A 13,597-nucleotide genomic window follows, 5' to 3' on the forward strand; every position below is an offset into this window, starting at 1 on the left:
TTCTTAATAGCCTTAATTTTTGCTAAATTGATTGATCAACTTTTAATACTTTTTAAGACCCCGCGGACACCCTGCTTAAGGGACAGTGTATTTCCTGGCATAGCAACCAGAATGTATCACAAGTAGTATCAACAAAATCCCCATTCTGCTGTGTTGATGTGAGTGAGGGTTTCTGCAGCACTGACCTCAGCTCAGTCGCAGCGAGGTGCCACATGGATCCGCTCTACATGCAGTGCATTTAACAGGCAAACACTTTAATTGTGTGGAGTTATTGGGGCATGAGGTCAGGCAGGAGTTTTCTGCCAGAGCGGCACAATATGCTGTTGGAGGGGGGGCAGTGCTGATGTACTTACAAGTCACAATTCACTGGTTTCTGTATGTGTTTCTGCACCATAAGCTTATACGAGTGATGCTTTTCATTCCAGTACAAGCTAGATTCATGCTATTATTCTGGGATTTATCTCGAGAGATCAATATCTGTAAAAAAGAGACACACTCACTTTGCTTATCTATCCAATTAGGGCGTAACCTGATTTACAAATGTTTCCAGTTATCCTACTGTTAATATAAGATGACAACATCATATAGAACATGAAAGAATTAAGTAATTTTCTCAAAAACTGCAAAAGTTTATTAGGTCTGAATGTGGAAAAACAATTCAACATCTTAAAAAATATTTGTTATTAAGTAATTAGTAAATATAATTCACAGAGCAAATACAAAATGCATAAAGGCTTAATTTCAAATCATTAAAAAAGTTAAAAATCCATTCAGAATTTACAAACTGTATAACATGTTCAGATGTTAAAAACTTCAACAACAATAGATACAATTCATTTAGTAACACTAATACATTCAGTTGGTATACATATCTTTAAATACAACCATGTGAACAATTAAAACCAGATTAAAATGGTTAAAAATATCTTTTTAAAAACACCAGTGAAAAGGAAATAATGCAGTTCAATGTTTCACCCTTATGAGTATTTTAACAATTAATATAAAAACATTTAACTTGTGTGATGTGTTTTTTTAAATGAACGCTATCATGAGTGGCTCTGATGATCTCATGTGTTACCGAAAGCCAAAGGTTCTCATTCATTCATTACATCCATCAATATAAAAAACTGTTCCTCAGCAGGTCGAGTAACAACTGTGTGTGTGAGTATGTGTGTGTGTGAGTGTGTGTGTGTGCTGTGTGGTGTGTGTGTTCAGGCTGCAGGGCTTATGGTGATGCCACTGTAGGGCTCAGTCTGTTTTATGGTCACATGTCCAGCAGACAGCAGCTCTGTAGAACAGGAACATCACAGAATCATCAACATTTTTGTCCAGCCATCTTAAAATTGTATATTTAACTGACAATCACTGTTTGTATGAAATTCATTCTTAGGTCATCAATGCTTGTCAATATCTTAATTGTCATTAAACGTGCGTGCTCACCCAGCAGTTTGTAGAGTGTGTGAGCTGCAGTGGCGCGGTTGGCCTCTCGGGACACCAGAGAGTCAAAAGTAACTTCTCCAAATCTTTGCAGTCCGGAGGAGATCCAGCTGGGAAACACAAGCAAGGTGAGCAGTGCATCATGGGATCCAACCTTGAGGACTTGTATGGACACATTAGGGGTTATACCCAATAACTACATAGGTAACAGTTACACATCTAATGTAAAAATCTGCATTAATATCTGTATGACACTTGTAAGTTACATTATTGTGTATACAGGCTTTATTCAGGGTTCTTACACCTTTTCCAAAGTCAAATTCAAGCACTTTTCAAGCATTTTCAAGGTGCATTTTCAAGCATCTTACAGCTGTTGTAAATTACATATTTATACACACATACTTATACTCAAATGATTATTTCCCTACCTCACATTAAATCAGATGTTCTTTATGCTATAAACAACCAAATGTGTGTTTCATAATAGCATTCTACATGAGGATGAAAAATTAAAAATGTTAGAAAAGAAAACTAAGTTTAATATTTCAAAATGAGTGACCCATCTGTACGTAGACTGGGCATCCCATATAACCTGGCTGAGCCAATATAAAACAATCAGCCAAATAACTTTTCAATACATTATTGATTACTATTTTTGAGGTACTTTTAGGTTGGCAGTAAACACAAGTCAGAGGTAAATGGTGTACTTTGACTCCACTACATGTATTTAATACCTTTAGTTACTTTAGAGATGAATGATGTGAAATATAATCAAGTGTTAAATCAGACTTTAGTTCCACCTGGAGTAAATTCACAAGCTACCCTGCAGTATACAAAGTCATTCAAACTAGCTGCAACTTTACCAGCTTTGATAACACTTTCATGATCAATCATCATAAAACATATCATATACAATTATTAGGGATGCTCCGATCGCCAATTTTGGAGCCGATCGCCGGAATCAGTATCGGCCGATACCGATATCGCTCTCTTTTCCTTCTCCCCCTCTCTCTCTCCTGACAGCCCGTCAGTATCTCCTGCAGCTCACTGATCCAGTAATGAGCGACCCGACAGTGAAGAATAAATATATTTATAACTAGTTTAGCTTGTTCCAGAGGTAGATAAAATAGCTAAGTGTGTTAGGTCTAACTCTTAATGTGTGTTTTGCTCCGCTCACCGGTCCGTCACAGCGGGTGGAGCTGCAGGATTTCTGCTTCACACACACGTTGCATACCGCTATTTTATTGTCATTTTCGGACACTTAAAATACTGCCAGACTGGTGAAGCCATTTTGGCGAGCTTGTTTTGCCGCGCACAGAGAAAAGTGTCATGTATTTTACATGCAACGATAGCCTAATCTAAAATGCTATACTATGGCGTACCTTTCGTGTGGTGTGTGGCGTCAGCGCAGACTCTCGCATCGTTATTGTTGCACACTTTGCAGGAGGCTACTCTTGGGCTTCGCTTGACCCTCGTCTTAGCCATGGCTTGTATTTGTCTTCTGCTAGCCAACGCTCGTTGAAACGGCAACCTCCTGGCATACTGTCATCTATCACTCTCATCAGAATGCCCAGGTCACACACGTAACAAAAACACTTGCCGGTCACGCGCATTGCGCGGGAAGGCCGGAGCGGAGCTGTTTTATGTAAAAGCGAAGCAATTAAGCGCGCTCCGACTTCTTTATTTTCTTTTAATCTAAAAAGCGAAGTAAAGCATTTACAATTTCAAGCACTTTATCCCAAATTCAAGCACCATTCCCAAAATTCAAGCACTTTTCAAACCTTGAAAACACCTCGTACAATTTCAAGCATTTTCAAGGATTTCCAGCACCCGTACGCACCCTGTTTATTACTGCTATGGAATTACACTTTTAGACATCACAGACAACCCTATTTTATACAACAAATACTGATCGCACAAACTCCTTCATATCTAATCTCTGAGTGGCCTCTGCGTGATATTTACTCAAAGTCTATGGATGTTTTAATGTGTAACCCTGTGCGGAGTATAATATGCAAATGTAGTGTTGCGCAGGTTCGTCCCTCGGGCTTGTTGCTCGTCTAATTTGAATTTCAAAGCAAATGTCCAACAAAGTAGGAAGTGGTCCACCTGTGATGCTGGAGGCAAGTGTTTGTCCGAAAATAAGCAAAGTCACGAGGGAAGACGCAAATAGCTTTTTATATATGTATGAGCTAGTATACCCTCCACAGCCACAGTCTACCTTTATTCAAATAAGCACTCACAAAACATTCATCACCTCAGGATGACGCTGACAACAATGCTGGAGTCAGGTTGAGGTTACTTTATTTGCACCCGTAGGTAGATTAAAAGCTTCTAGATGCACCGGTGCAATTAAGTGGAACTGCAGTTTTTCAGCATGAATACAGAGAGGAAAAACTAACTCAGGAGTCAGGATGGAAAACAATCTCAAAGGAAAGTCCCATGGACAGAATACCAACCACCAATCAGGGCTTCGCTAACATTGGACAATTTAAGTAACCAAATTAAAATGATATATTTCTTCTATTTTTTATTCAACAACATCTTGGCTTCAGGAAAACCTCAAAGCTGCAAGGCTTTTGCTAAATTCTTGAGTGTGTGTTGTAAGGAGTACCTCAGCATGTCCCTGCTCTCTGTGTCAGTCTGAGCCTCGGGCATCTCGATGTTCTCCTCTGCTATTGGCTCCATTTGTAGCTGGGACTCCATATGTGGAGACCTAAACACACACACACACACACACACACTCACTCACTCACAGTGATCTCTTTCTATATCCATGGAGCTGGGCGTCTGTCTATCCCCCTGAGACTCACCATCTGCTGACGGGAGTGATCACATCGGTGATGGATCTGTCGTCCCGTGACATGTCCATCAACACATCTGATGCAGCTGTAGACACACAAACATATAGAAACACAAAGTCATGTGACCGTAATGTAGTTCCTTTATAACATAAAGCTCTAGGGAGTGCATTTACGCTTCAAAAAGCAGGACAGTGTGTGTGTTTGCCACCGAGCTATTTTCCGCAATATTCTAAAATAATGAAAACTGCTTTCTGTGTGGGGAGCCCTTGCGACGCTACCTTCCAGGTCGGCTTCCAAAAAAGACGTCATCACTGCACCAGTCTTTTGTGCTTCCAAAACATGATTTAAAATACTGACATATTGTGTGAGAGGGGGAGAGAGGAGGGATTCTTACATGAGCCGTCGGCGGGTTGCAGTCCTGACTCACTGGATATCTGAGAGAGAGGGTCAGAGCTTCATGAAAGAGAATAATGTAATTTGTCTCACCACTGAGCTGAACACTCAGCCTGTGACCGCAGGCTAGCTGGCTTATTATTACAGACACATCTTCACAAATACCCTCTCAGATTTTAGCATGGCACTAAAGCTTAATAAGAAATGCCATATTTTATTTTTACAGATAAAACTTCAGGACATTATATAGTAGCAGGGGCTTTAAAACAAGACTGCTCTAAAAATACCACCTTCACACACCTCTCTCATGCTCGATTGCCTCCTCTTCCTCTCTGTCCTCAGTATTTCTCTGTCCTGCTCTGACCCCCCTCTCGCCCTCTCCTCCTCCTCCTCTCCTCCCCAGAGTCCAGGCAGGGAGGTGAGCAAGGCACACTGTTTCCATAGTGACAGGAGGTCAGCATTGACGAGGGCTGTGGAGGGGTCAAAGGGAAGGTCAGGGTCAGTATTTTATACTTTCTTCACTAAAGCTGATGTTATGAATTTGTGAAAAGGTACAAAGGAATGTGTTGTATTATTACCAAACAATGGATGAGTGGGGGAAGTTATACCTTCAGGCGCCTCAGTTTCTACATGTTCTTACTATGTTTTGTCTCTGATTGGACATCAAGTTCGAATCTCACCTAAAAATGTTGATTCTATATTTGATAGCCGTTGAGACTTATTTAACTTACTAAAACATGGAAAATGTTTTCTTAAGACATTCATTTATGGGATTATTTTCCTAAATATTTCCATGTGTATTTCACCAGCCAGCTTTCAAGTGACTGAAAAAACGACATTACCAATCTTCCCTTCATTCTTATTAGCATTTTAGCATCATTGTTATTAGCAATATTATTGTACGTGATTCAGAAAGTGTTATTTCTCTTGGACCATGATACTGAATATTTATGTATTTAGTAAGGGTTGGGATTTCACAACAGAATTGTTCAGTTTTTCTCTTTGAAATAGTTTTAAAATCCTGTCTTGATTTGTATTGTGAAAGATATGAGTGAAGGAATAGTTGTTCATATTAAATAGAATGGCCAGGGGTGAAGTGTGGCGCTGACCTCCACAGGGGGCGCTGAAGAGCTGGGCAGGAGGGGCACGCTTTGTCACGGAGGGAAAATCCAGCAATACCTCAGACTGAGAGGAAGAGAGAAAACATATTAGCTTGATGGTACAGTGTCAGATAGGATTTGTTTTCGTAGTACACCGTGAAGAGAGGGTTAAAGTCAATGATAGTGTCTCAAAGGTAATTCAAGAAATGAGGGAAGGAAAGAAAGCAAAACACAATCGATGAGGTCTGCCCCAAAGGGCTCAGAGAGCAGGAGAGTTTAATTAACTCTCACTCGGATGAATACACTTTGATGGCAGCTCTCTCTTACAGAATTGCAAAAGCTGAAAATCCAATGGTGTCAGTGAACTGTTGACCCTCCTCAGTGTATGTTTATGTCTCTGCATATAGTTTATACAGCTTTGGTATGGTGTGTTGACAGGCAGGAAGAGGGCTGTTTTAGTGTGCTAGTATGTATGTTCGATCTCAGGAACACCCAAATGAACTAAGTGGAAGAACAGTGTGGTGCAGATGTACCTCTATGGGGACCAAATCCCTCTAATACACTGCAGTCAGTTGATCCACTTAAAAACGATCTCTGAGTGTGTGTGTACCATGCTCAGTGTCTCGGCGTGCGGGTTTACGATCTGTTCCTTCATTGCTCTCTCAGATATCTGGACCTCAGGATCTGCAAAGATCAGCTGACGCTTGCGCCGCGCCGGGCTTCCTGAGCAGAGGAACCTGGTGGCAGAGAAAGTCAACCACACCTTTATTTGTTGACTTCTTGGTTCTAAAAAATAACTGGAAATGATGAGACTGTGTCGACACACCCACGCCTCCATTCCATCTAGTTATGTTCCAACTTTGTGGAATGTAAATGAAAGTTGATCTGTCACGACAGCAAATGATTTATCACCTTCATCACTGTGTTTACTTGGGACACCAGGTACTGGGTGTAAGGCCCTTCACTTGGAATAAATAGTTGGAATTTTCTATTTAGTCCCGGTATAAAAGACACAGTTCATTTTAATTAGAGAAAATGTATGCCTCTGGTAATCACACGGTATCTCCAAATATTTATAGTCGTCATGTATGCTCTTAATCGATTGGTCAAACTACACAACACACACTGTTTCACCATTTCAGTTAGAATTCGGAAAAATACAAATCTATTACTTAACAAATGACTAATTAGATAACACTATTTCTCACCCTTGTACAAGAACTTTCTGTCCCCTCTTCCCCAGAGGGTGGAGTTGGCATGGCAACCTGCGGAGGGGTCATCTCTCGGGAAATAGATGACAGAGGAGCGTCCTCAAGGTGTCCCGCCTCCTGGTCCAGCAGCCACAAACTGCTCTGCTCTGCTCTCAGCAGCGTCTCCTTCAGCCTGGCACACACACACACACAGACACACACACACCCACACCACACACCACACACACACACAGCTAAATATACTGACTGATGACACAATATTCAGTCGCTGCTGTTTATGTTTGAAGTCTTTCTTGAAACTACAGCATGTGACGTGTTGTTGTTGTTGTTTGTTTGCCTCTGTGTTAACATGTTGTAGCATTCACACAAAGGCTGACTGATAGTATCACTATGAAGTTTACATTGCTCTGAAGGTCATCAGAGCTAAAGTAGAGTTTTCTTTTAAGTGACTAAGACTCACTGATCCAAAGGGGACATGCCTCCCTCACGTGCATTAGTCTGGTCGCCTGTCTGCCTCTCCGTGTCTGTTTAGTGGCACAATGTCACAATTACATCACAAATCGACACGTATAAGACGTTCAGATGAACACATTTCACCCAAATCTTATCTGCAAAAAGCTTAATAGCATTCAAATGACTTGCTTTATTAAAGACACTTGTTTTCACTGTTGTATCTTAACAAATCCCCTTTCCACTCTCCGCTGTTTGAATGCAGGAAGTGAATCAGAAGCGAAAACAAAGCATGCACTTGCACATGCTACATGACCTTGGGCTGTCTTTGCTAAGAACAGGGAGCAGTTTTTAAGAGATGTTACTACTCTGCTCTCCTCTGAAATAAAACAATCTTCTGAAAATAAAGCTTATCTTTGGGGCAGCAAAAGCACTTACAGTGGGGCCACAAAGAGTTTGACCTGGTAGGCTGGTGCACACACTTTACAAGAGAGGAACACACTGTGGGCCTGATACATTGGATACTTACATGTAGTACAAACACACAGTAGGACATCAGACTGAATAACTAAAACACAAAGATATAAATACTTTTGATACACAAAGCACGCACCTCTATGGAACTGGTCTGGTTGATCCAACAACAAGTCCAACTCTCTGGCTGTGACTTCAGGAAGGTCGTCTCCCTCGAAATTCTGAGAGAGAGAAAAGTAAATAGATGGAGATAGGAATAAAACAGTAAACAATGTCAACAGCAACACAACACAGAAACTACAGGAGCATACATAAAGAAATCGGTAACTCTCTAACAAGCAGACAAAGAGAAAAGTCACATATGTACAAACTGTGAGTGCAGACTGATGAAGTTAAGTCATATCATATCAAGCCACAATGAGCTTCATCAGCGGATGGTGCTTCAGGAGGAGCATTATCAGTCGCTAAGTGACACCATGAGGAGGGTAATGGTGTGTGAAGGATGTACCGTTGGACATTTATGACTGAGATGATTTAGCTCTGCTTTATTTTAAGCACTGTGGACACTGAGAGGTAATTCAGGAAAGTCGGTTAGGCATCAGGTATTTTACATCCACAATCCACTACACCATTAACTCCACTGCATTATTCACATACAGAAAATTGGCGTCATTTTTAAACATCTAAAAATAGCCTCTCCCATAAATACTGTATCTGTTCTTTTTGTAGCATTATTGTCACCGGATAATATTCTGTTCTGCTCCAATGCTTCTTTCTCCGGACAGCAAAGACTAACATAGAGCAGCTAGCTTGTGACAAAGAGCTTAACTAGAGCTGCTGTGAGCACACGGTTCACATCCAATGATTCACCAGGACACCTGATGTTCTTCAATATGATGACTGGGATGTTTGCTGTCCCTGCACTGTGACAGAGAGTTTACCTCAGCAGTCGGGATGACAAACGGCTCCTTCTCCTTCAGGGAGATGGCAGCCGGAGGTGACCTGAACCCTGGGTGAGCACAGGAGGACGAGGATGAGGATGAGTAAGGGATGAGGAACATGTTTGCAGACCAACAGGAATGTGAGGTTAGCTGAGGATGATCAAGTGTTTGTGCCAAAATAAGGCCTGATGCATTCACATGTAATACAGGGTTCATACACTTTTTCACCAATGATTTTCAATGACTTTTCCGTGACCTTTACCTAATTTTCCATGACCAAAAACTTTCTCAGCAGTACCACTGAAAATGGTTTATTTTAACATGGAACAGGAAAATAAGGTCTGCATATGAAACATGTCGTGCCTATTAAAACAAATCAAATAGTAGGCTTACTAGCTTCTACACGCTAAAGCAACTAAAATCTCTCACCAGCTAAATACCTCGTCAGTTAAATGCCATTTTTCGTTTCATTACTACACGATACAGCATGTATTATCATTATAGTTACTATTTCGGCGATTAGCTAAAATATAAATTATATTTGATGCAACTTTAGTTACATTTCCATGACTTTTCCAAAACTTTGGGAAAAATATTGTTTTCCATAACTTTTCCAGGGCCTGGAATTAGCATTTTGAATTTCCATGACTTTTCCAGGTTTTTAATGACCGTAAGAACCCTGGTAATATGTGTGGATAAATGAAGATGAATTCACTGATTAGAGAACATTTATTCACTATTTCCTAACAGGAGTGGAAAAAGCAATAAGTGGGCCAACATCCTCTTTTGGAATCTCAGCTAATGAACTGACCCAATTATAAATCCCCTGAAGATTATTTGATTATCTTGACTGGAAACATGTAAAATGTTACCGAAGCGACGATTACAAATCCTAATAATCCTAATTCCTAATTAATGTCATATTTCCACAAAGTGTCACAAAGCAGGGTGGAAGCATCCAGAGAAATCCTCTCATTGCACAGTTTATAAACATCGTTATAAAGTCAGTTATGTTCAGGTGAGGCTGCTTCCAAAGGATTTATGATATGTTTATTTATGACATTTCGTCTCACCCTGATGGTCCAGTGTGGCGTCGGGACTGGTCAGCAGGGAGTGCTGTGAAGCTGCCTCTCCATTCACACACATTTGCTAAAAAATATATAACAAATGTATCATAACAAGGCAGAATACTAACACAAATGTATTTATCATAAGTGTGGACTGAGACTGAAGAACACAGCATAGTAACGAACACAATGTGTAAGTAAACATGATACAGAGGTTATTAGTATTGTTTTCTTCCTCCTGTCTGACACCTGATGCACTTCCATATGTTTAAAAAGTTGAAATTCAAAAGCCAAACATACAGCTGTTTCTATTGTGCATTGTTAAAGGCTAAGGGATCCTTTACAATTTATGATAGAATCCAATAAATTATTTTCACATCATTGCCACCATGTTATGTTCTGGACTCTTCTGTGATTTAAGTCCCTCACGGTATTCCTACGATGAAAGATTACAGGGAGGACAAAGTCCAGCCGTGTGTGCCAGATTTACAGACTAGCAGTAATAGATGTACAAAGTGATTCACTGTTCCCCTTATGATAATACCAATGGACAGTATGGAGGGAAATTGCACATATGTTGCTAGAATGGGATTGACCTCCATGAAACAACGCCTCAGTTAAAGTAGGTGGTTTATCAATGATTGATAATAAACACTGGGATATTGTCAGTTTGTAATGCCTGAGGTGTGGGTCGAAAAACAAATAATGTTTGACACCACCAACAGGTAACATCACAAGAGCATATCTTTAAGCCTATATGGCCGTGTAGAGGCTAAATACGGTATGTTTACTTTAGATAGGTGTGGCATTGACGGTACATGTGTGTGTGTGTGTGCCAAAGCCTCAATTTTACTTACGGGCAAAGAGGGCTTGCCTTACTGTCATAAAGATGTGGGAATATTTCAGTTTGTCTTAGACATTATTGTTATACATATGAGTACAGGATACATGAGACAGACATCAGATTATTGTGGGATATGTACTTCAGGGTGTAGATATTGTTGTTATACCTGGTGTGTTTTATAGGGGCTGGGCAGTTGGTGTGATGCCATGAGGCCGAAGAAAGGGTCCTGAGCTCCCTCCATCTCCTCCATAATATACAGGTTTTCAGGCACATCCAAGGCCAACCTGCCAGAAAAGAGTGAATATTACTTATCAAACTATTGAAAATCACACATGTTTTGGGCTGTGCAGGCTAATGTAATGCTATGCATACTTGTATCTGTCTGTTGGTTTCATGACATGATAAAATAATACTAGAGTAAGGTTCATGCACAGCATCTATGGAGTGCAGAATGTAGGAAGATATATTGCATCTGCAGGAGAGCTCATACATTACCGCCGCTAAATGACACAGCTTATTAAACATTTACGAGCCATTCTTCACATGAAAGAAGCTCAATTTGTCCATCACTCACGCGATAAAACTCTACCATCTCTTCACAGGCTTTATTCCCCAAAACAATCCCCCTTCATAAATATTCCACTACATGCTTATGAGCTCAGATTTCTCTAACACATATAAAACCTTTCCACAGCTTCACATTTTGGATGCCCTAGGATACAAAACAGTCTTCCACTGCGTGTGTGTGTGTGTGTGTGTGTGTGTGTGTGTGTGTGTGTGTGTGTGTGTGTGTGTGTGTGTGTGTGTGTGTGTGTGTGTGTGTGTGTGTGTGCAGACCTGTCAGACTCAGTCATGTCAATGTAAGTGCATCTTTTAGAGCGCAGCAGGCGTTCTATGGTCTGTTGAATCTCCGCTGGAAAACAGGAAGACAAATATGAAAAGTTTCAAACACACCTTTTGAGAAGTGCAGGTATTTCCTGCAGAAACAGAAGCAGAGGTCATATTGAGGTCAGGGTCTTAAATATCTGACATGGCAAATCTAATGAAGGTCATGTGACCATTATTTCGCCTCCACAAACAAGAGGAGTGGGCAATGCATCCTAGAAATACATTGTTATAATTATCTAAGGTAATTTATAAAAGATTATTATGTATAAACTCAGGGTTTGTTGAAATCCACCTACTAGTCTGGATTAATAAAATAGTGGTATAATTTTCAAAGATCATATTAGGAAACTGGGAAGCCATGCTTTTGAAATACAGCATAAACACATCATGCTCTCTAAATTGTATGTGACAGTTTTGCAGGTTCCTATTTTATTCTACTGATTGTTGAAATGAAATACCGTCGCTGAAACAGAAGGTGGATGCTTTCTTGGCATCTCCTGCGCTTATCATTATGCATTGTATTTCACTGTTATCATCCTCCGTGACAACAGCATGATTGTGAATCTGTCGGGCGCAATATCAATGTCAGGGTGTAATTTAAGACCATATGAATAGGAACTGTTCAGCTGTGTTTGATGATATTGCATTCATTAGCGCTATATTGGCTTCTTAATGAGACTTGCAAGGGGGGATCTGAGAAAATTCATTGTGTAGATGTTTTGGTTTTACACCAACACAGCTGAGATTCTGCATTTAGAACTGACAGAGACAACCGGTGTGTTGTGTTTTCATATTTTGCTAAGCTTACCTTGGAAAGCCGCCTGAAAAAAAAATGTTCGTGCTACACTAAAGATTCTTCCTGCTTGACTGCATTGCACTTGTTTTACTTAACATCTAAATGCTGGCACAGTAACTGAACAAACAGTATTTGTTTGTTATGTCTTATCTTGCAAAAGTAAGTCAAACATTTTTTCTTTTCACTTTCACTATGCCTTAAGTTAAAGTTAGTGTGTGTAGATAATGTAGCCTGGACAATGATTATTTTACCCTTTTTTTTTTAAACGCTTGTTCCAACTGGTCTTCTCCTCTTACCCAGCAAGTAGCCACACTGCCGGTGGTAGACCACGACCACCCCGTACTGCAGCTGAGAGGACAGGTAGAGGGAGAAGCGAGGCCTCGGGAGGGTCGGCTGCAGTGGAGGAACCTGAGCTGTCACATAGTCCAGAATGTCCCCACTGTATGTTGAGACATTTAACAAAATCAATGATGCAATTTAACATTGTATGTCAAGTCAAACTGGATTTAGGGCCACACCTAATGATTATTTTCATTTTCGTTTAATTTAGATTTTGTTCATCCCAGTTTTTGAAGATCCAAGGTGATGCCTCTACTGTAAATGTCTTGTATGGTAATTCCAAAACAAAAGATATTCAGTTTAACACGATATAAAACAGAAAATCTCCATAATTGAGGCTGAAAACAGCATTTTTTTCTAACATGAAATATTATCTTAGAGATGGCGATTCTATCTATCAATTGTTCGATTTATGTTGTATGAATTTAGGTTCAAACTCTGGTAGGATTAGCTTTACAGCTAACTATGCTAACCTAGCAGATTGCTGGATAGCAAGCTGCTAAAGATGCATTGTAGCACAATGATAAACTTTAACCTGATTTAATGCTGTTTTACAAAGTAATATGACTTTAAGATTGGCAGAAGTGAGATATGGGTAGCTGATGGTAACAACAATGACTATACTATCATTCACAAATCAAACACATCTTTATATTACTTAAATGCTTGCTAGCATTCTTTACCATGTTATCCCAACATTGACTTTGAGAAGCTCTTTGCGGGTGATCTTGATGCCTCTGGTTGCTTCTGCTAACCTGAATAAGACCAACACCATTTAGTTAGAAGACAATAAAAAATATTGTTGACAGTCTATCAAATTTAGTTATTAAGATATGACTTGTAAAGTCTATTT

At 40.0% G+C, this 13,597-nt stretch overlaps 1 protein-coding gene across 1 annotated transcript; it reads right to left on the reverse strand.

Annotated features, from left to right (window-relative positions):
* Positions 1-566: 566 nt before the first annotated feature.
* rec8b (REC8 meiotic recombination protein b) lies at positions 567-13,519 on the reverse strand. Its single transcript, XM_034132271.1, has 16 exons — positions 13,428-13,519; positions 12,702-12,844; positions 11,559-11,634; positions 10,888-11,005; positions 9,884-9,959; positions 8,811-8,878; positions 8,009-8,090; positions 7,406-7,469; positions 6,943-7,117; positions 5,744-5,819; positions 4,935-5,104; positions 4,636-4,675; positions 4,251-4,326; positions 4,052-4,153; positions 1,441-1,547; positions 567-1,288 (listed from the first exon to the last, which is right to left on the reverse strand). The coding sequence occupies exons 1-16, from the start codon at positions 13,517-13,519 to the stop codon at positions 1,212-1,214; spliced, it is 1,542 nt and encodes a 513-aa protein (XP_033988162.1). The 3' UTR covers positions 567-1,211.
* Positions 13,520-13,597: the final 78 nt, after the last annotated feature.

The sequence above is a fragment of the Trematomus bernacchii genome, unplaced genomic scaffold (genome assembly GCF_902827165.1).
Source record: "Trematomus bernacchii unplaced genomic scaffold, fTreBer1.1, whole genome shotgun sequence".
NCBI classification, from domain to species: domain Eukaryota; kingdom Metazoa; phylum Chordata; class Actinopteri; order Perciformes; family Nototheniidae; genus Trematomus; species Trematomus bernacchii.